The sequence below is a fragment of the Staurois parvus genome, unplaced genomic scaffold (assembly GCF_062004578.1).
Source record: "Staurois parvus isolate SC_StPar_1 unplaced genomic scaffold, SC_StPar_1.0 ptg000387l, whole genome shotgun sequence".
Lineage (NCBI taxonomy): Eukaryota > Metazoa > Chordata > Amphibia > Anura > Ranidae > Staurois > Staurois parvus.
The window spans coordinates 4,838,958-4,860,696 of NW_028318183.1; the positions used below are offsets into that span (position 1 = coordinate 4,838,958).

A 21,739-nucleotide genomic window follows, 5' to 3' on the forward strand; every position below is an offset into this window, starting at 1 on the left:
TTGCATTTTTTTTTTTCCTTTTTGTCTGGTTAACTAGGACGTGGCACTAATGTATCATATTTGGGAGTGACCCGACACCTGAGTACACTCCAATCTCCCCCCTAAGTAATATAGGGTGGTATCACCCAGCCATTTAATCTACCATTTCAGGTGTATTTACATGTCATCAAAGATTATCATTCGTTTAATTTTTTGTGGAAATAGACTTTATAGGCACAGCATGGTCTGGGTTTATGAATGTGATACATACAGCATGTAATGGTACTAGCAGGGATGAGGACAGTTTGAATAGATACTTTATCAAACTTAAACGATTATTGAAGAATTCTAATTTACATTGGCATATTGAATTTTTCAATTTGTATATTAGTGAAAATATTAATCCTGTGGGTCATAGGGTGCATCTGTATCCAACGGTTAAGAATGTGTCCCAGGGATTCAAGTTCTCACTAAATGTAGCATTGAATTTATTACTTTACTGGTTTCATACTACAAAACTGAAATGACCACCGTAGATCAGGAACTTATGTCACTTCATTCACATGAAGCAATTAAAAATAATTCTCTCTATGATTCCAAATGGCAGGAACTTAAGGAGTACCTAGCTAAAATTAATAAGGATATCATTACCAAAAAAGACAATCTATAAAGACCAAGCAGCTTTTGGGGAGGGCTTTGCCTATAGAGGTACCCCTAGGAATAAGACTGACTGGGTGATCCTCAGAATGATGAGACGGAATCAGACTCTTTCATTTCAGTTACAATCACTTAGATCATCTGCTTCGGTACTATTATCTAACCCTTATAGCGGACCGCGTAAATGTCACCATATGGGGGGAAATCTCACTCACCAATCTAATTCTATTAAATGCCCCAACCTATTCCCAAACTGTCTGAGATGGGCACTTTCCCTTCCTATGCACTCACTGGAATCTGGGACCACGCTTTCCAATGTATCAACTTATATACTTGTATGGGCCACACAGGCCCTCAACATTATGACGGCACCCACTTCTGTTTCACAAGCTACATCAGCTTTATCCAACAAAAACACTAACACTAAACAATCTATTCATAGAATACACTAGGGCATGGCGCTAATGATTTTTATTACCAAATCCACACAATCAAGGGGACAAGCAAAGTACTCTCGATACTTGCATGATACGTATGACCCCCCCCCTGGAAGATCAATCATAGTTTTGCACCAATGACAACAAACTGAATGTAATTAACTTTACCACGGAATATCTTTCTAAACACTAATTAGCTGTCCTAAGTATGGGGTTAAGTTTTTGTCCCACTGCTAGATTTGATAAGTATGAAACTATAACGGATTTATGTCTGCTTGCGAGGAAGCTCACTTAACAGATTTCTTTGATATGGCTCGTATTAGGAATAAACAGGAAAAGGATCTTGTGGTACGTATAAAAAATTTCACGCAGGATTTTAGAATCCTTCAAGGCTTTATGTTGTTGCTAGATGAAAGTGAACCAGATAATCCAACGATTAGTACTACCTGTCCTGATTATGTCCCCCCTTCTAAACAATTTAAACTGAAGCCTACTAAGTTCCATGAACTTACAACTAATCCACGTATTTGGACATTTTTGATGGCTACTATTAATGATGTTAAACGTTTAATCTCTACAACTTTAGATACCAATATTACTCCTACGCAGAGGAAAGCTTTGAATCATCTTAAAAATTGAACCAGTCTGGTCATTAAACCATCTGACAAAGGAGGGAATATTGTTATGTCTACAGATCAATATGAGCATATGTTCCTTGCCATCTTAAATAATTCTCAATGGTATAAACTTATCCCAGCGTGGATGATACAACAGTTGTCTGTTGAATTTAAGGATCTTATCAATGGGGTCTTCCTTGAGGGCATCATTGATAAGGATATCTACAATTTTTTTTTTTTTTAATATCTCACACCCCAGAGAAGCTATTTTCTACTCTTTACCAAAAATCCATAAAAATTTGTCTGCTCCACCAGGGAGACCCATTGGGGTTTACTAAAGCTGGAGAGTCCAAAATCAGACTCCCTTCTGCATAGAAACCAATCAGCTTCCAGGTTTCATTGCCAAAGCTTCATTGAACAAGCTGAGGTTAGAAGCTGATTGGTTTCTATGCAGAAGGAAGTCTGATTTTGGACTCTCCAGCTTTAGTAAATAAACCCCATTGTCTCTGGAATAGGTTCCCTAGCTGAGAATGCTAGCAAGTTTGTGGACTTTTTTTTCTTGATACTCCATTTTAGAAGTCTTCCTTCCTATGTTAAGGATACTCTTGACTGACTTAAACTTGTGGATGGTCTTTCTATTCCTTCGGATGCCATATTGGTTACCATAGATGTTGAAGCTTTGTAATCAAGCAACAACTTGATCTCTAAGAAAGGAGATGTGAAATGTGGATGTAAGCCAGGATGATATAAATGCTGTAAGACCCCTTTCACACAGGTGGTCCAATCACTGTCTGTCCAGCAGATCTGAACGGAAGCTCCATGCTACTCTATGGGCAAGCAGATGTAAAGGAATGTGCATCTATTTACATCCAATTACCTCCAAGTCTGTCTAGAGCCCACAAGTTTTTTTTTTTTTATTCCAACATTAACATGATGGATCTGAGGTAGTAGGATGTAAATGGACATATGTTTGTTTATATTCTCCTACCCACAAACCTAATGTGGATTGTTAAATTGACACTAAACTGTCTTAAAAAAAAAATTCAAGTATGTATTTAAGTGCTTGTAAACCCTTACATATACCCAGTGAAGTGACTGGTTTTAGGTGATTCAGAGAGATGAAACGAATCCTTCTACAGAGGTTGTGACTGTTTATCTGTAGTTTTCTCTTCATCCAAAGTGCTGAATTTATACAACTTGTCTGAGCTCTCAGAAAGCAGGGGGTGGAGAGCTGAAATTACACTCTGCAGAGGTCAGTAAGGAGAGCTGATTGGAGGGAAGAGACACCCCCTTCACACAGCTCACGGAAACAGAGCCGAGGCTGTCAATCTGCTGGAGGTCCCTCCCATCACCATTTTTCCCTTGGTGTCAGGAAAACTTGTCAGACTCATGCATATAGCAGAGGAATGAAGGATCAGACCAATGACACAGTGCTCTTTACTGAGACAAGTACACTATAGGGGGATATGCTTTTTTTCATGTTTGAGGTTTACAACCATGCATGTAGTTGTTCTATAGCAGGGGTCTCACAACTTTTCAAATGTCCTGGTCCCAGCATTGGTGACAAACATCGCCTCAGGGTTAGTGGTCAGTAGGAAAAGGAGTAGTGCCCCATAGTTGGTATTAGTGGGAGTAATAGTGCATCATTGTTGGTGTCAGTGGGAGAAATAGTTCCCCTATAGTTGGTTTTAGTGCGTGGTTTAGCACCCCACCATTAGCGTCAGCGGGAGGAATAGTACCTCGTCATTGGTGTCAGCGGGAGGAATAGTTCCCCATCATTGGTGACAGTCAAAGAAATAGTGCCCCATTGTGTTTTTTTTTTTAATAATCACATATTTACTGAAGTATTACAGTAAATAAATACTATATAGAATCAAATATATCACAAAAAGAAATATTGAAAACGCAATCAAGTTCTGACACACAGGTCATAAGTATGTCGTCCCATATGATGTAGCGTACAGTATCTTATACAGCTCAGAATACAAAAAGTGAATAGAAAAAGAAACAATACTCTCATTAACCTGAGAAACATTCCCTGGGAAATATGTCCACAGCAAATATAGGGGGTCGCATCTAGGTGTGTGGGATGAATTGGGCTGCATGATAGGGAACCCTCTAGCTCTATATGGGACAAAACAAAGAGAGAACCACATAGTGCTCCATTGTGTCAGTGGGAGGAATACTGCCCCAAGGGCTGGATAAAGGCTAGCAAAAGAGCCGCATCTGTCCCTTGGGCCCCAGTTTGGGGAGAGACCCCTGTTCTATAGTGAGTAATGTAACTAGTACACAGAGTACATATTGCCAAATGTATTGGGACATCCCTCCAAAATCATTGGATTTAGGTGTTCCAATCAGCTCCATGGCCACATGTGTATAAAAATCAAGCACCTAGGCATGCAGAATGCTTCTACAAACATTTGTGAAAGAATGGGTCGCTCTCAGGAGCTCAGTGAATTCAAGCGTGGTACTGTGATAGGTTGCTACCTGTGCAATAAGTCCATCTGTGAAATTTCCTTGCTACTAAATATTCCACGGTCAACTGTTAGTGGCATTAAAACAAAGTAGAAGCAACTGGGATCAACAGCAACGTAAAATGACAGAACGGGGTGAAGCGCAGAGCACAGAAGTCACCAACTGTCTGCAGAGTCAATAGCTAAAGACCTCCAAACCTTGTGTGGCCTTCAGATTAGCACAACAGTGCATAGAGAGCTTCATAGAATGGGTTTCCATGACTCAGCAGCTGCATCCAAGCCTTACATCACCAAGTGCAATGCAAAGCATTGGATTCAGTAGTGTAAAGCACGCTGCCACTGGACGCTAGAGCAGTGGAGATGTGTTCTCTGGAGTGACCAATCACGCTTCTCTGTATAGCAATCCAATCGATGTGTCTGGGTTTGGAGGTTGCCAGGAGAATGGTACTTGCCTGACTGCACTGTGCCAAGTGTAAAGTTTGGTGGAGGAGAGGTTATGGTGTGGGGTTGGCCCCTTAGTTCCAGTGAAGGGAACTCTTAAGGCATCAGCATACCAAGACTTTTTGGACAATTTCATGCTCCCAACTTTGTGGGAACAGTTTGGGGATGGCCCCTTCCTGTTCCAACATGACTGGGCACCAGTGCACAAAGCAAGGTCCGTAAAGACATGGATGAGCGAGTTTGGGGTGGAGGAACTTGACTGGCCTACACAGAGTCCTGACCTCAACCTGATAGAACACCTTTGGGATGAATTAGAGCAGAGACTGTGAGCCAGGCCTTCTCGTCTGACATCAGTGCCTGACATCACAAATGCACTTCTGGAAGAATGGTCAAACATTCCCATAGACACTCCTAAACCTTGTGGACGGCCTTCCCAGAAGAGTTGAAGCTGTTATAGCTGCAAAGGGTGGGGCAACTCAATATTGAACCCTACGGACTAAGACTGGGATGCCATTAAAGTTCCTGTGTGTGTAAAGGCAGGCGTCCCAATACTTTTGGCTGTATGGTGTATAAGACACAGGACACCTCAATGTAAACAAGGAGCAGGTATGTATAACTTAAGCACTGTCCCTAACGCAGAAATGCTGAAACGGTATCAATCACGTTGTCTGCACTTGTTTTATCTCTCCCAGCCATAACCACAATCACTCCAGAGCTCCATTGTGGATAGACTACAAAACAAAGACCGCACACTTCCGCCATCACATTACAGCGCAGCTCCCTGGCATCATCAGAGTGCGCATGCCTCTTGGCGCGCTGCCGTTACGGCACTTCCGGTGCGCGGTTCCCGCACAGGGGATAACCATGGCTACGACCGGGTTCTCGTTCGGGGGCTCTTCTACCACCACCCTCAACCCGGCCACTGGGACAGCCACACCATTTTCCTTTGGAACAAATCCTGCTGCGAGGTGAGGAGGGGAGGTTGTGAAGAGAACCTGTCACCGGAGAAGTCAGCTGACAGGAGGACAGTGAATGACCGTTGTGCCCATGGTGCTGTGTGTGGAGTTGTGTCCCTGCCTCCTCCTATTGGGTGCAGTGTGTCTCCCATGGGGTCACGTGCTCACCTGTCATCCTCTGCTCCCTGTGGCGGTGATGCTGCAGAGGGGACAGCATGGCTCACCATGAGGCGCAGGCAGTGTTTATGTGGTCCATCTGCCCCTCTATTCTACAATGTATGTGAGGGTAGAGCCGTGTCTCTCAGGAATGGCTGAAGCCCAACTCCAGGATAGTCTTCTGTCTTGCAGGTTGAAGTGTATCTAAAGCAGTATCAAAGGCAAAGTCACAAATGTCATATATTGCAGCTTTCCAATCATTAGATGTGGCTGCATTAGTTTTCTGATTCACACATGTGCGGTGCAGATTGAAGTTCAGGTTTCCCAGCTAATTGATACAGTTGATCGGTTTAGGTCAGCATTTTATCCTGTTCTGATGATGTGCCGTTTAGAAACGTTTCCCATAAAAGTCAGTAGCTCGTAATCCCCACCTGAACCGGACCACACTGCTCAGAAATCAGACCGGACTCTTTTTCAGTCTGCACTGCCAGTGCACTGGACGCATGTGACCTGGTACCATAGGAAGCAGTGTTATTTCACATGTCATGCAGATTGGATGCGGTTCAAACCACATCCAAATCGCATATATGTGAACTGGCGCTTAGGCTTTTTCCCCTCTGTTTTCACCTGGTGATCTGGCCAATAACACGCTTATTCTGTCCTGTAGACCTGAAGAGGAACTTTAGCTCCTAATTCATGCCACCATCTTTGGATATCCCCTCTGTGTGCAGATGTCTTCAAGAAGAGCTATAAGCAAAACCTTTTCCTCCCTTTTTTTTTTTTTTTTAATTTGGGATAGAGTAAGGGAGGGTATAACCCCTGTCAGATTTATTTTCACCATCTCTGTCCCATTCTGGAGATTTCCCTTAATTTTCTGTCCCATAGCCAATCAAGAAGTGAGAGGACATCCCTGCAAATTAGGGGCGTCCCTAGGGGACCTGCAGGTCACCAGAAATACTGTCCCCAGTGGATTTACTTTTTTGGGGACAACCCAAAATGTGGGATTTGCTTTTACTTTCAATAATAATGGTAAACAGGACAAATAGAGAATCTCCTTAACGGGGGCACACACAGTAGTAAAAACCGACGGGTTGTAATCCATCTCCACTCTATCCAAAACTGTCTTTAGTTGTATTTTCTGGTGCAGCGCAAAAATGGTAATGAACATTTCTAATAATGAGAGGAAGATTTCCTATTTGTGTAAAAGGAGGAGGTAGAAACGAGGAAAGGAAAAATATGTTTGTGTGTGTGAGCCAGTGGACTCCTGTTGCTGTCTCAGCCAACGAGGAGGAAGAATCCCCAGTCAGCAGAGGCCGTTGACAACATTGCTGGATTGGAGGGGCCTCTGCACACAGGTTTTTTTTTTACCTTCAAGCATAGAATGCATGAAGCTAAAAAAGCTTGAGCCTTTAGAACCACTAACAATCGGGACCCAGAACTCCCTATTCCGTGTCACCTGATCGCTGTAATAGCCTATGATTGGTTACCACAGTGATCAGTCACTGTGAAGCCCTCCCCTGTGTTTTCTTTCCCTCTGAATAGAGGAGAGAGATATAAAATAAATACCTAGATTAAGGTTTGATCTAGGTCAGGGCTAAAGGTCAGGATTTTTTTTTTTTACATTTTTTAAAATTAGTATCTGTGTCAGACAGTGTTTTAGGTAGGAAAGAAAAGAAAAGCTATATGTGCACTATTGTTTCTGGGCTGTACTATGGGTACAAATAACATACACATATGTGGTATCGCTGCGATCATCAGGAGATGGAGAATTATTTTGGGTTGTTCTTTGGTGGTAGGTTATGGTAGTAACAAGAAACACACAACTAAATAAAAAAAATATATTTTTTTTGTTTTACTATTTTAGGTCAGTTTTCCTTTGAAAAGCCGAAAAAAAAATAAATCAGGAGCTATCCTTTACAATTTACCACCGAATGGAAGCCCAGTTGGTCCTGAAAAAAAAAAAGAACGTATAATCCACCTGGATACGCAAAGTAGTTGTGATGATATGTACAGTTTTACTAACACATCAAACGTGCAAAATTTTACTTTGGCGTTAAGATTTGGTTTACCCTTAGGTGTAAAGGAGCTAAAAAAAAGTGGAGCATGCTGTATTCTGCAGAATGGTGCAATGGTCACCATGCTGCAGCCAATAGAACTTCATAAAATGTTACTTAGTGATATTTTAACCACTTGGCCTCTGGAAGGTTTTACCCCCTTCATGATCAGGGCATTTTTTTTTCGCTATTTAGCACTGCGTTATTTTACTGAGCAATTGCTTGGTCAGGCAACACTGTACACAAATGAAATCTATATCATTTGTTTCACACAAATAGAGCTTTCCTATGGTGGTATTTATTCACCACTGGGTTTTTTGTTTATTATAAAAATGAAAAGTTTAAAATATATATTTTCTACTGTTTGTTATAAAACATTAAAATCAAATTTCTACATACATTTAGGCCAAAATGTATTCTGCTACACATTATTGGTAAGAAAAATTCCAATAAGTATATATTGAAGTGGTAGTAAACCGCAGGTAATAAAAATAAAAAAAATCCCTGCAAGGTAATGTCATATTGTTCTAGTATGCATTGATTACTATTACACATTATGAAGGACTTACCTTAAAACGAAGCCCTCCAGTAGCACGCTTTCACCATTGCAGAGGCTTCCATCTTCACCTGGTCTTCCTTCCGGGTTTGTGAACCCCGGCTATCTGACTGGCCGAGCCCGATGACGTGGCGTGGGAGTCCCGGGCCACAGCACAGTACTCCGAAGGAGCAGCACGAGTATGCCGTTCCTTCAGAGCACATGCGCCGGCTTTAAAAAAGAGCAAATATCTCCTAAATGGTGCAGGTTTAGGAGATATTCATTTTATCTACAGGTAAGCGTATAACAAAGTAAAAGTTGAAAATAAAAAGTTTACTACCACTTTGATTGTGTGTGAAAGTTACAGCATCTACAAACTATGGTATACAGTGCTCAGCATAAATGGGTACACCCCTTTTGAAAAATAAGATCGTAATCAATATCTCAATGAACACAAGAACAATGTCCAAAATATTGACAAAACTGAGTTTTACAGAACATTTGTTTAGCTCATTACATGAAAGTAAGGTTAATAATATAAATTGGATTACAAAATCTTCAGTTTTACTCAAAGTAGTTGATGCAAAAATGAATACACCCCACAACAAAAACTACTAAATCCTAGTATTTTGTATGACCTCCATGATTTGTAAGGACAGCACCAAGTCTTCAAGGCATGGAATGAACAAGTTGGCGACATATTACAACAGCTATAATTTTTTCATTCTTTAACAACGACCTCTTCTAGAGCCTGGATGCTGGATGGAGAGTGATGCTCAACTTGTATCTTCAGAATTCCCCATAGGTGTTCGATTGGGTTCAGATCAGGAGACATACTTGGCCACTGAATCACTTTCACCCTGTTCTTCTTCAGAAATGCAACAGTGGCCTTAGATGTGTGTTTTGGATCATTGTCATGTTGGAAAAGTGCAAGACGACCAAGGGCACAGAGTGATGGTAGCGTCTTCTCTTTCAATATAGAGCAGTACATCTGTGAATTCATGATACCAACAATGAAATGCAGCTCCCTGACACCAGCAGCACTCATGCAACCCCTCGGAAGGACACTGCCACCACCATGTTTAACTGTAGGCACCATGCATTTTTCTTTACTCCTCACCTTTGCAACGCCATACAGATTGGAAGCTATCAATTCTAAAAATATTTATCTTGGTCTTACCACTCCAGAGTACAGAATCCCAGTAGTCTTCTTTTTCAGCATGGACCCTGGCAAATTCTAGCTGGGCTTTTTTGTGCATGGGCTTTAGGAGAGGCTTCTTTGGTGGATGACACCCATGCATGCCATTCCTCTACAGTGTACTCCGTATTGTGTCACGGGAAACAATCACCCCAGTTTGGCTTTCTACTTCTTTAGCTAACTGCAGTGAACTTGCATGGTGATTTTCTTCAACCCTTCTCATCAGAAGACGCTCCTGTTGAGGTGTTGACTTCCGTGGATGGACTGGACGTCTCTGTGAGATGGTTGCTATTCCATCTTTTGTTAAATTTTAGTATCACTTTTGCTACAGTATTATGACTGACAAGTAAAGCTTTGCTGATCTTCTTGTAGTCTTCACCTTTCTTGTAAAAATAAATTATTTTCTTTCTCAGGCCTTGTGGCATTTCTCTTCCATGTGGTGCCATTGCTGACAGCATGAAATGTGAAGGGGTTTTCTTTAAGTAACGCCCTTTTATAATTGACTGTCTGCTGGACACCTGTGTAATGAATAATTAGACTCCCCTGTAGTTGAATTCTTGTTAATTAGACTTTTGTTGTCATAAATTTAGCTTTGTTCCTAAGACTTTCAATGGGGTGTATTCATTTTTGCAACATAGTCATGAATGAATTTGTTAGGAAAAATACTTTTTTGTTGGTGCAAATTAACAAATCTTGTTTGCAATCAATGGCCCGCATTTGTGGGAGTATTTGGTAGTATAGTGCCCCATAGAAAATGTTGATTCTGAAAGGAAAGGTTTTCTGATAAATCTGTAGGGATGTACTCATCTATGGTAATATCCATAGATGAAATGTGGTAGCCAAAAGACAGTAGGCCAGTGTCCCAACAACTAATCAAACTACTAGAAGCAGTGAGTAAACAAATGTATCAAAATAAGGCAGAACGCTATTGGCAAATGGCTACAAGATGGTGCTAGACCAAAGTCCCATAATGAACTTTGACAAAGCACTATATGTGCGAAACACATCATCATGACAACCAGTACTTGCCCTGGATGTGTCTGAACCAAACCTTGCTCCCTGGTCTGGCTGTGGCTCCTGTTCTGTTTCTCTTGCGGTCCCTCTGAGGTTACTTCTGGTGCGCATGGGCGTCACTTGTGGTACAAACCGCTGGCAGTTCTCACACTGGAGGACACTGCAGTCTTTTCTAGGTGTCTCCCCAGCATCACCACTTCTGGATAATTCTTTTTGCCTTTCCAGTGAATACATCCATACTGATGGATGCCAGTATGCAACACCTTTCTTATCCTTGCCATTAGCGAAGTTGAGGATATATTTGGCAATATCCTTTTGTCTCACTTATGCAGGCCATAGAAGGGTCAAAAACGGTCCATTTTTTAAAAAACAAAAAGAAAAATCGGTCGTTCAATAGGCTGAAATTACCACCAATGGTAAAAAAAATTGGCCGATTTTTGTCTCGTCTATGGCTGGCATTTAATTACTTCTGTCCCTGCAGAGAGCTCCGCTATTATATTTGACATGAAAAAGTATTGCGGTTGCAACAATCTATCTATTTGTATCCATTTCAGATACAGATGTTTTTATTCGGATACAAATAGATACATTGTTGCAACTGCAATACTTTTTCATGTCAAATATAATAGCGGACTGGAATTCTTCTTTTTCTTCTTGTTTTTTCTTCTTCTTGTTTTTCCTCTTCTTGTTTTTTCTTCTTTTCCTCTTGCAGGTCACAGCTCATGCGCAGATTTTTTATCGGTAAAAAGATCGGCTGATTTGCCCATCATTGCTGACAAAGCGTGTTTTGACTTCTCAGAGCATTGAGAGTCACATACATCTTGGTAAGCACATATATGTGCTTTGGTGGAAGGAGCACTGGGTGTTTCACATGTTAGATTTGAAGAGCACTATCCTTTAAAGAGGACCACACACTGGTGGATATGGATCTTTTATATGGACATTTGTTTAATGTTGGAATGTATATAGCACTTTCTGATTATCTTGCACTTGTTTATATTATGTTTTTTAGTTATATGGTATGCCCTGTACCTCTTTATGTACTACTGCTTTTCTTTTCACACTATTTTGTTTGTACCTTTTTTGTGCTATAATTCTTATTTGTATTTTAATTTGATATATCAGTTTTTCCTTTTTGCAAACATTTCTAAAATTCTGTTTTCACTTTTTCATTATGGGGTACTAAGTATAGATTAATGAGAAAAAAAGAAAAATAAGCAACTATAGTATCAGGCTGCAAGATAACAACATTGAAAAAGGTGAAAGGGGGTTTGGAAACATTACAAATGCACTGTATTACAGCAGCAAATAATGATTATATTTAGTGGGGCACCAAAATGAAAATTCAGAATATACTTGGCCAAAAACCGAAATATATTTACAGTGGGGAAAATAATTATTTGATCCCCTGCAGATTTTATAGGTTTGCCCACTTACAAAGAAATGAAGGGTGTATAATGTTTATCATAGGTGTATATTCAATGATAGAGACAGAATATAAATCAAAAATCCAGAAAAAAACCCATACAAATGTTTTCCATTGTAGTCCAATAAGGGGCAGTTTTTTTCCATTGGAATCTGTTGGGGGGCTTCTTTTCTTTGGAGTCGGTGGGATGTGATTTTTGCATTGAAGCCAATGACTTGTCGGCACCCCTTTTTTTTTTTTTTTTTTTCTTTCTATCGACAAAACGCAGATAACCCTATTTTTGGCCGATTTATATCAGTACTTTTCATAAGTTTGTTGCCCAATTGTTGTTTGGATTAGTCAATTTAATCAGAAACGTCAAAAAAAGTTTGGTGCATAATTTAGTTAATATGCCAAGTTTAACTGCAGTATATGCAGTGGTGAATATAAATAACCAGCTATATGGTTAGGGAACAAAATAATCCATTCTCAGAATAACCTAGAGATACAATATATATACTATTAGAGGGTGAATCTGGTACATATCATCAGACTCAGAGATCAAAATTTTATTTAACCACTTGCCTTCCTGATGATTTACCCCCCTTCCTGACCAGGTCATTTTTTTTGCATTATTTTAGCTGACAATTGTGCGGTCATGCAATGCTGCACCCAAATTAAATTTACATCCTTTTTTCCCCCATGAATTGAGCTTTCTTTTCATGGTATTTGATCGCCTGTGTGTTTTTATTTATAAAAAAAAATCAACAATTTTGAGAAATTTACTTTTTGCTATAAAACATTTAAACGTCCAGTAAAAATATAAAAAAAATCAAATTTTGTCAAATTTACACCAAAATGTATTCTGCTACATGTCTTTGCTATAAAAAAAAAATCCCAATACATGTAAATTAATTGGTTTACGTGAAAGTTATAGCGTTTACTAGTAATGTCGGCGATCAGAGACTTATAGTGGGACTGCAGCGGGCATTCTGACACTGGGGGGAACTGACTTGGTGTCACTGACATCCCCAGTGACACCAATACAGTGATTAGTGCTGGAAAAAAAACACTGACACTGTACTAATGACACTGGGCAGGAAGGGGTTAACATGAGGAGTGATCAAAAGGTTAACTGTGCTGGGAGTGTTTTACTGAGGGGCGGTGTATTGGTGCTTCAGCCATGCAGAGCAGTGTGCCCGAGCCAACAAGGAGGGGGACTGTTAGTAAACAAAGCAGCCCTCCTCCCCGTCCAAGATCCTCGGTAATCACAGGGCACCGGCGGGTAATCACTGGCCAGGACCCAGTGATTGACAGCCACGGCCGCGGGTAGGGCTTGCATGTGCCCCCTACCCGGAAATACAAAATCACGTATATGTATGTATGTGTGTGTGTGTGTGTATATGCCCTGTAGCAGTATTTTTGCTATAGGGTGGCGGGGATGTGGTTAAAGAAAATTTAAAAAGACCTAAACGCTTTTTTTTCTTCAGATTTTCATATGTATGACAGTCTCCCTTGTCATAGGAAGGCAGCTTGATGCCTGCTCTGACTTATGCTGGCCATACACAAACAAATATTCCTTCAAAAATTTTCATTTTAAGAAGGTTTGATTTTCAAATTGTTAGTGGGGTCAAATTGTCATTCGTTTTTGACCAGTGATGGCAAAATTCAAAGGTGTAGAATCGAAAACGTTCTTGATCAAACACATTTTTGTTTTTTGTTTTTGTTTAGAAATTACATGCGTTTTAAAATTGAATGTTAAAAGCAAGTGCAATTTTTGAACTTCATCGAAAGTACAAAGACTTTTTGTACAAATATTATCTGAAAATCAATACGTGTATGGCCAGCATAAGACAGTCAGCAGCAGCAGCATGCTTTTTAAATCGCCTGTCAAAACAATTAGCCCTTTATATTACAAAAACAGCAGATAATCACTCCTCTAAGGGGTTAATTTATACTGTGAAACAATGAAAGTAATAAAATACATCTCTTAATAAATATACCCTCGGGTAGGATGTACAGGGTATTTTTAAGTGGGAGTCGGACATGAAGCTACAGTGGATATAAAAAGTTTACACACCCATGTTAAAATGTCAGGTTTCTGTGATGTAAAAAAATGATGCAAAGATAAATAATTTCAGAACTTTCTACACCTTTGTAATGTGACCTACAAACTGTACAACTCATTTGAAAAACAAACTGAAATCTTTTAGTGGGGGAAGTAAACCTAAAAACTAAAATGTGGTTGCAGAAGTGTGCACACCCTCTTATACCTGGGGATGTAGCTGTGTTCAGAATTAAGCAATCACATTCACAATCATGTTAAATAGGAGTCAGTACACACCTGCCATCATTTAAAGTGCCTCTGCTTAACCCCAAATAAAGTTCAGTGTTCTAGTAAGCCTTTACTGACATTTTCTTAGTCACAACCTACAGCAAAACCCATGGTCCGCAGAGAGCTTCCAAAGCATCAGAGGGATCTCATTGTTAATAGGTATCTGTCAGGAGAAGGGTACAAAAGAATTTCTAAGGCATTAGATATACCATGGAACACAGTGAAGACAGTCATCATCAAGTGGAGAAAATATGGCGCAACAGTGACATTACCAAGAACTAGACGTCCCTCCAAAATTGATGAAAAGACGAGAAGAAAACTGGTCTGGGAGGCTGCCAAGAGGCCTACAGGAACATTTAAAGGAGCTGCAGGAATATCTGGCAAGTACTGGCTGTGTGGTACATGTGACAACAATCTCCCATATTCTTCATATATCTGGGCTATGGGGTAGAGTGGTAAGATGGAAGCCTTTTCTTACGAAGAAAAACATCCAAGCCTGGCTAAATTTTGCATAAACTCATCTGAAGTCTCCCAAAAGCATGTGAGAAAATGTGTTATGGTCTGATGAAACCAAGGTTGTACTTTTTGACCATAATTCCAAAAGATATGTTTGGCACAAAAACAACACTGCACATCACCAAAAGAACACCAAACCCACAGTGAAGCATGGTGGAGACAGCATCATGCTTTGGGGCTGTTTTTCCTCAGCTGGAACTTGGGCCTTAGTCAAGGTAGAGGGAATTATGAACAGTTCCAAATACCAGTCAATATTGGCACAAAATCTTCAGGCTTCTGCTAGAAAGCTGAACATGAAGAGGAACTTCATCTTTCAGCATGACAACGACCCAAAGCATACATCCAAATCAACAAAGGAATGGCTTCACCAGAAGAAGATGAAAGTTTTGGAATGGCCCAGCCAGAGCCCAGACCTGAATCCAATCAAAAATCTGTGGGGTGATCTGAAGAGGGCTGTGCACAGGAGATGCCCTCACAATCTGAAAGATTTGGAATGTTTTTGCAAGGAAGAGTGGCCAAATATTGCCAAGTCAAGTTGTGCCATGCTGATAGACTCATACCAAAAAAGACTGAGTGCTGGAATCAAATCAAAAGGTGCTTCAACAAAGTATTAGTTTAAGGGTGTGAACACTTATGCTACCATATTATTCTTGTTTTATTTTTCTTCCCTCCACCTAAAAGATTTCAGTTTGTTGTTCAACTCAGTTGTACAGTTTTATAGGTCACATTAAAGGTGGAAAAAGTTCTGAAATTATTTATCTTTGTCTAATTTTTTACGTCACAGAAACTGACTGGTTTAACAGGGGTGTGTAGACTTTTTATATCCACTGTATATGAAGGGTGGAGGGGGGATATAAATCTTTTGTATTCAAGTAGTAGTAAAGGTGGATGGATGCATGGATATAATAATTTTAAAAATAATGCACAATACTGGTAAATGTTTACTTTATATGTAATTGTAATGCCTTATATTACCGCCAGTCTATGAGCCGCCAGCCACTGAGTTTACTTGCTGATCTTCCCTGCACAGAGCCCTTAAAGCACTTGTAAACCTTGGTTTTCTTTTTTTAGCTAAAAATATATAATAATTTCCTCCGTGCAATGGTTTTGCACAGAGCAGCCCCGATTCTCATTTTCTGGGGTCCCCCACTGGTTTCTGGCTCCTCCTGCTTTCAGATTGCCCCTATAGCAAGATAAAAAAAACTTCTGCTTTTAGAATCACTTCCTTCTCCTGCCCAGAACTATATGCTCCTCACACATTCCAAGTTCTCAGGCATTTATTAATATGTATGGACAGTGTACTGAGCTGTATGTGTGCTGCACTGTGTATACTGACATGTATGATTGGTGTACTGAGCTGTTTATGTGCTGCACTGTATTTTTGACATGTAAATAAATCATGCATTCTGTATGCAGGCCAACTAAATCAGCTGACCACCTAATTTAATATGACAATAGATAACTATTTGCATAATCGATAAGTTGTTTCAGCCCTACACTGTATATACTTTATATGTAGTTGCAGTAACTTTCCCACAAACCAATTAATGTACAATTATTGGGATTTTTTTTTTACCAAAGACCTGTAGCTGAATACATTTTGGCCTACATTTATGAAGACATTTGATTTTATTGAATATGTTTTATAACAGTAGAAATATTGTTTTCTCTTGCATTCATTGACGGACACAGCTCTTCTCAACCATAGGGTTATAGCGCCACCTACAGGAGTAGGACACTAGGCTGAAAAAGAACTCCGCACCGCCTCTGCTATAGGCAATCCAGTATTTTCTGCCTAGTGTTTTCAGGAGTAAGGAACTGGCTCCCTGCTGGGACCTGTGGTTCCATAGTTTTTTTTTTCTCTTTTTCCTTGGGAATCTTTTTTTTTTGCCCTGCGGATGTCTTTCAATCAACAGCCAGGCTGGGGAATGGCTGGGTAATCTAGATCCAGTGGTCACCTCAGTCTGCCCATTGAGTGCACACAGACCTTTAGCTCAGCGATGGGTCAGCCACGATTAAGTCCCATCCTGGACCGGGGCAGCCAGCGAGTTAAACGTCTTGCGGGGACACATATGACAGGGTGCCTACGTCCGTGTTACGCTACCCTGGCCGACAGCCTCCCACTGCGGTGGAGAGGAGGCTCTGTGTGGGAGCGACACCCACAAGCTACTTTTGGTTGGCAAGTAGCTACCCCCTTCCTTCCCTCTCTGGACATACTGGGGCGCAGGTGCTCCCTGGGGTGGTCAGCCATACAGGGTTCCCCTTCTTCCCTACAAGCCTGGGCTCCTATTCCTGAACCCCCCCCCCCCCCCCCACCACCACCACCTTCCCCTTCACTATTTCTGGGGGCACTGGGCGTCGGATGCACTTAATGGGGCGCTTCTCTGGGGCAGGAAGCTGTCGGGTTTGGTGTTCCACACAAGTTTGTAGGCTAGCACGTTTGCCCCTTGGAGGATATATTTTGCAACTGGTAAGCTTATGTTGTGTGGTGCATGGTTTTGGGTTTCCCTCTGAACCCCCTCTCGGTGAATTTAGTGTTGGCCTGTGTTTTATGAGGCGTTGCACAACGTTTTGCCTTGAGTGCCCTTACGGGTCCAGTTTCTGCCTCGCTGTGTTTTTTTTCGTTTTTTTGTTTTTTTTTTTAACGTTACTTGGCCACGCACATCCTGCTTGCACCTTTTTGGTTGAGGGTTTTGTCTTCTGGTGCCTCACGAGCACTCCCTGTTAATGCAATGGGACTTGCATTGGTTCTTTTGGTTCTCTAGAAGCCTGTCTTTGGAGAGTATTCGGGACATTCCCCTGCTTACTCTTTTTCATTGTATTTTCTTCTTGGTCACCGTAGCTTCTGAGCAGCTGCCTGAGCTGGCAGCCATATTTTTAAGGGTTTTTTTTAATTTTTTTTATTGGTTCTAGACATGACTTAGGTGATTCTTTGTCTGTGCTCCTCATTTCTACCAGTGGTGTCGGATTTTCACCTAATTGTGGCCATTATCCTGCACTTCTTGTTTCAACGGCCACCTCATTTTAGGAGGTTGCGTTACACTTCTTGGTTTTGGACTAGGTGGTTCGTGGTGCCTGTTCACTGCAGCTTTCTGCCGATGTTGCCTTCTATACTACAATTTCCTGCTGGCTCCGGCTGATGCTTGTCAGGTGTACACTGTATGGGGCGGGCTCCTTCCTTCTTCATTACGGCACGTTCCACTGGGGTGTTTAGTGTCTTCTGTGCCTTCTGGCATCTGCTATTTGTGTTTTTGGTTGCGAAGCAGCTGTCTGGTTGTCTGTGCACACTCACATAATTTTCCAAGTTAATTTGTGTGCATCTTCAATGCTTGTTGGCCAGAAGGTTGCAGGCTGCTGTTTTTCCTTGTTTACCCCTTTAAGTGGTTGTTTGGGTATTTGGCTTGCTGCCTGGTTTCTCCAGTTTATTTCTGGTTTGCCCACCCCACATTTAGGCACTGCTTTGGGACTTCCCTATGGTCAAGAATAGGAAGAGCTGTGTCTGTCAGTGAACATAAGAGAAAACAGGATTTTTTGGTTACTCACTGTAAAATCCCTTTCTCTGAGTTCATTGATGGACACAGAACCCACTTCTCTATTGGAGATTTGCTTCTATCTCTAACTAGATTGCCTTTAGCAGAGAGGGACCTTATACCAGCTAGGACTACCCATAGGCAGTGCGGAGTTCTTTTTCTGCCTAGTGTTCTACTCCTGCAGGTGGCACTTTATCCCTTTGGTCATGATTAAGAGGAGCTGTGTCCATCAATGAACTTTGAAGAAAGGGATTTTATGGTAACAAAAAATTTTTTTTTATATAAACAAAATTATATTGTTTATATAATTTTACAAAAACCCAGTGATGATCAAATACTACCAAAAGAAAGCTCTTTGTGTGAAAAAATTATATAAATTTCATTTGGGTTCCGTGTTGCATGATCGAGCAGTTGCCAGTTAATTGCACAGTGCCGAATAGCCAAAAATGTCTCGGTCCTGAAGGGTGTAAAACCTTCCAGAGGTCAAATGGTTAAGGGATAGTTCACACCACATACGTTCTGGTGCTTTTTTTTTTTTTTTTTTTTTCTGCATCCAAAACACATAGAAAGTAGCTTACATGGTTTTCAATGGCATAGTTTACACCAGTGCTTACAGCTCCAGTGCGTTCCAATTCTAGGAAAAGAGTAGAACATGCTGTATCTTTCCTGCACACAACTGTACTGGAACGTGGTAAGATGCACCAAAAATTACAGAAAGCTGGAGTTTGGCTTTAGAGGTTAACTCCACCTTTTGGGCCATGTTATATATTACACCCATCTTTAGTGCAAATGGGAATGACATGGAACTAGGGGGGAGTCTGTAAGAGTCAGACATTACACCTGTTATCCGATGATTGCGTTTGCAATACTTTTCAGGCTTCTTTTCAGAAGGTTAGGAATGACAGTCTAAATTATTTCATGACAGGTTTGTTGTAATTTTGACTTTGTAGAAGGCCAGGACTTTGGCTGAAATTGGGTCTTTGCAGCTTTAACAGTCTGCTAGAGGTCAAACCCTTCCCGTGTGCATCCAAATGGAGTAATCTGATGTGTGCTGTGCCTTTTGACCCCTATTGGTTGCATATTTTATTGCTGAATTTTTATTTTTATTTTTTTTAAATATAATTTTGTTTTCTTCAGTAATACTGGTACAACACCTTTTGGAGGTTTTGGGACCCCTGCAACAACGACATCTACATCAGGAACCGGAGTCATGTTTGGAGCCAAACCAACCACAGGATTCACTTTAGGATTACAGAACCAGAACCCAGGTTTGATGTCCTGTCTGCTTTTTGAACTTTCATTTAAAATATAACTAAAGGCAAAACATTTTGTTTCTTGTTTTGTTTTTGTTTTGTTTTTTTGGAGTGTAGTTGGATTAGAACACTTTTCAGTTTTTATTGCTGTCTGTGTCCCCATTAAGATTCAATTTCTCACCCTCCCTATTTGTCCTGTTTAGCAATATTATTGAAAGTAAAAGAAAATCCCAAATGTTGGTTGTCCCCAGAAATGTAATAGAGAGGAAATCTTCCAGTGGGGACACTAGTTCTGCTGATCTTGGGGTCCCCAAGGAATTCCCTGAATTTGAAGGTATTTCTTCTCACTTCCTGTTTGACTATGAGACAGGAAGTAAAGGGAAATGTCCTCAATGGGACAGGGATGGCGGAACAAAATCTGATAACCCTCCCTTGCACTATCCAGAATGGGGAAAAATAAAGTTTTGTCTGTAGTTCTACTTTAATTTACATGAGAATTTAACCAAAAGAACAAATGTAAGCGATATGTTGCAAAAGGAAATAGTGTGTGGAAGCTGCATTGGGTAGGTCCAGGATCATCAAATTCATTACAACAAAGAGCCCATTTTACAGGAAAAGTCCATTGTATTAAACATTTGTCATATACCAAGTCACAATTAGAGAAATGCAATAATGCAATTGGCCATTAACCACTTCACATCCAGACACTTTTACCCCCTTTGACAATTGCGCGGTCATGCAATACTGTACCCATATGAATTTTTTAGCATTTCTTTGAAACAGATAAAACTTTATTTTGGTGGTATTTATTCACCACTGGGATTTTTTTTTTTTTTTTTGCTATATAAATGAAGTTAAAAAATTTTGAAAAAAGTGTTTTTCTAATAAAATTTTGAAAATAAATAATCTTTCTTCACAAATCTTGGCCAAAATTTATTCAGTTATCTTTTAGTAAAAAAAAAACCCAAATTAGTTTAACCAAAAATTATAATTTTTCTAAATTTTGTTTTACATTTTTATTTTATTTTTTTTATATTATTTGTGGGTTTTTTGGGGTTGTTTTTTTTTTTTTTTTTTTACATACTGTCACCCTAGCAGTACAGTGTCACCATAGTGACACTGTACTACCTGTGGGGGGTGATGAAGAGTTTTTTTTTTTTTTTTTTACACTGACTGCTTTTACACCCATAAAGGCTGTAAAAGCAATAATTTTCTTCTTCTCTCTGGCTGCATTTTTGTAGCCATTGAGAAATACTGTGTGAGCTGTGATTGGTCACAGCTTGTCACATGGTACCAGGCTGTTGTGAATAGCCTTGTACCATGTGAACATTCACAGATTTCACACGTAGTAGGCAATGATGTCAGAAGTGACATCTTGCTTACCACTCTTCATGTGATCACTGATTGGCCAGTCAGTGATCACATGATTGGGGTCCTCACACAGATGTCCCACACAACAATCCGGAGGACACAGCGCGCACCAGATTGCGGTGCTGCGCACTCCCAGGGATTGCGCAGGGAACGGGGAGGCAGTTTATAAACGGCCACCCGCCCCTGCACTGCTCCCGTCTGGCCGTTTATATACATGGGCCGGACGGAAAATGGTTAATATTATAAATGCTCAGGCTTGCACATGCAAGATTTAGGTTTGCCCAATAGCTAATTGCATAATATACAGTGCCTTGAAAAATTATTCATACCATTTGAAATTTTGCACATTTTGTCATGTTACAACCAAAAACGTAAATGTATTTTATTGGGATTTTATGTGATAGACCAACACAAAGTGGCACATAATTGGGAAGTGGAAGGAGAATGATAAATGGTTTTCAAATCTGAAAAGTGTGATGTGCATTTGTATTCAGCCCCCCCTGAGTCAATACTTTGTAGAACCACCTTTCGCTGCAATTACAGCTGCAAATCCCATTTGGGGATGTCTCTACCAGCTTTGCCCATCTAGAGAGTTACATTTTTGCCCATTCTTCTTTGTAAAATAGCTCAAGCTCTGTAAGATTGGATAGAGAGCGTCTGTGAAAAGCAGTTTTAAAGTCTTCCCACAGATTCTCAATTGGATTTAGGTCTGGCCTTTGACTGGGCCATTCTAACACATGAATATGCTTTGATCTAAACCATTTAATTGCAGATCTGGCTGTATGCTTAGGTTCGTTGTCCTGCTGGAAGG

The 21,739-nt window shown here is 40.4% G+C and overlaps 1 protein-coding gene across 4 annotated transcripts in view; it reads left to right on the forward strand.

The window, feature by feature from the left end:
- The first annotated feature begins 5,413 nt into the window (after positions 1 to 5,413).
- Positions 5,414 to 21,739, forward strand: part of NUP58 (nucleoporin 58) — a 90,807-nt gene continuing 74,481 nt past the window's right edge. For all 4 annotated transcript variants that reach the window (XM_089685815.1, XM_089685816.1, XM_089685817.1 and 1 more), the window contains exons 1-2: positions 5,414 to 5,573; positions 19,442 to 19,572. In XM_089685815.1, the coding sequence (XP_089541941.1) occupies positions 5,470 to 5,573; positions 19,442 to 19,572 (235 nt within the window). In that variant the 5' untranslated portion in view covers positions 5,414 to 5,469. The remainder of the gene's footprint in view (positions 5,574 to 19,441; positions 19,573 to 21,739) is intronic.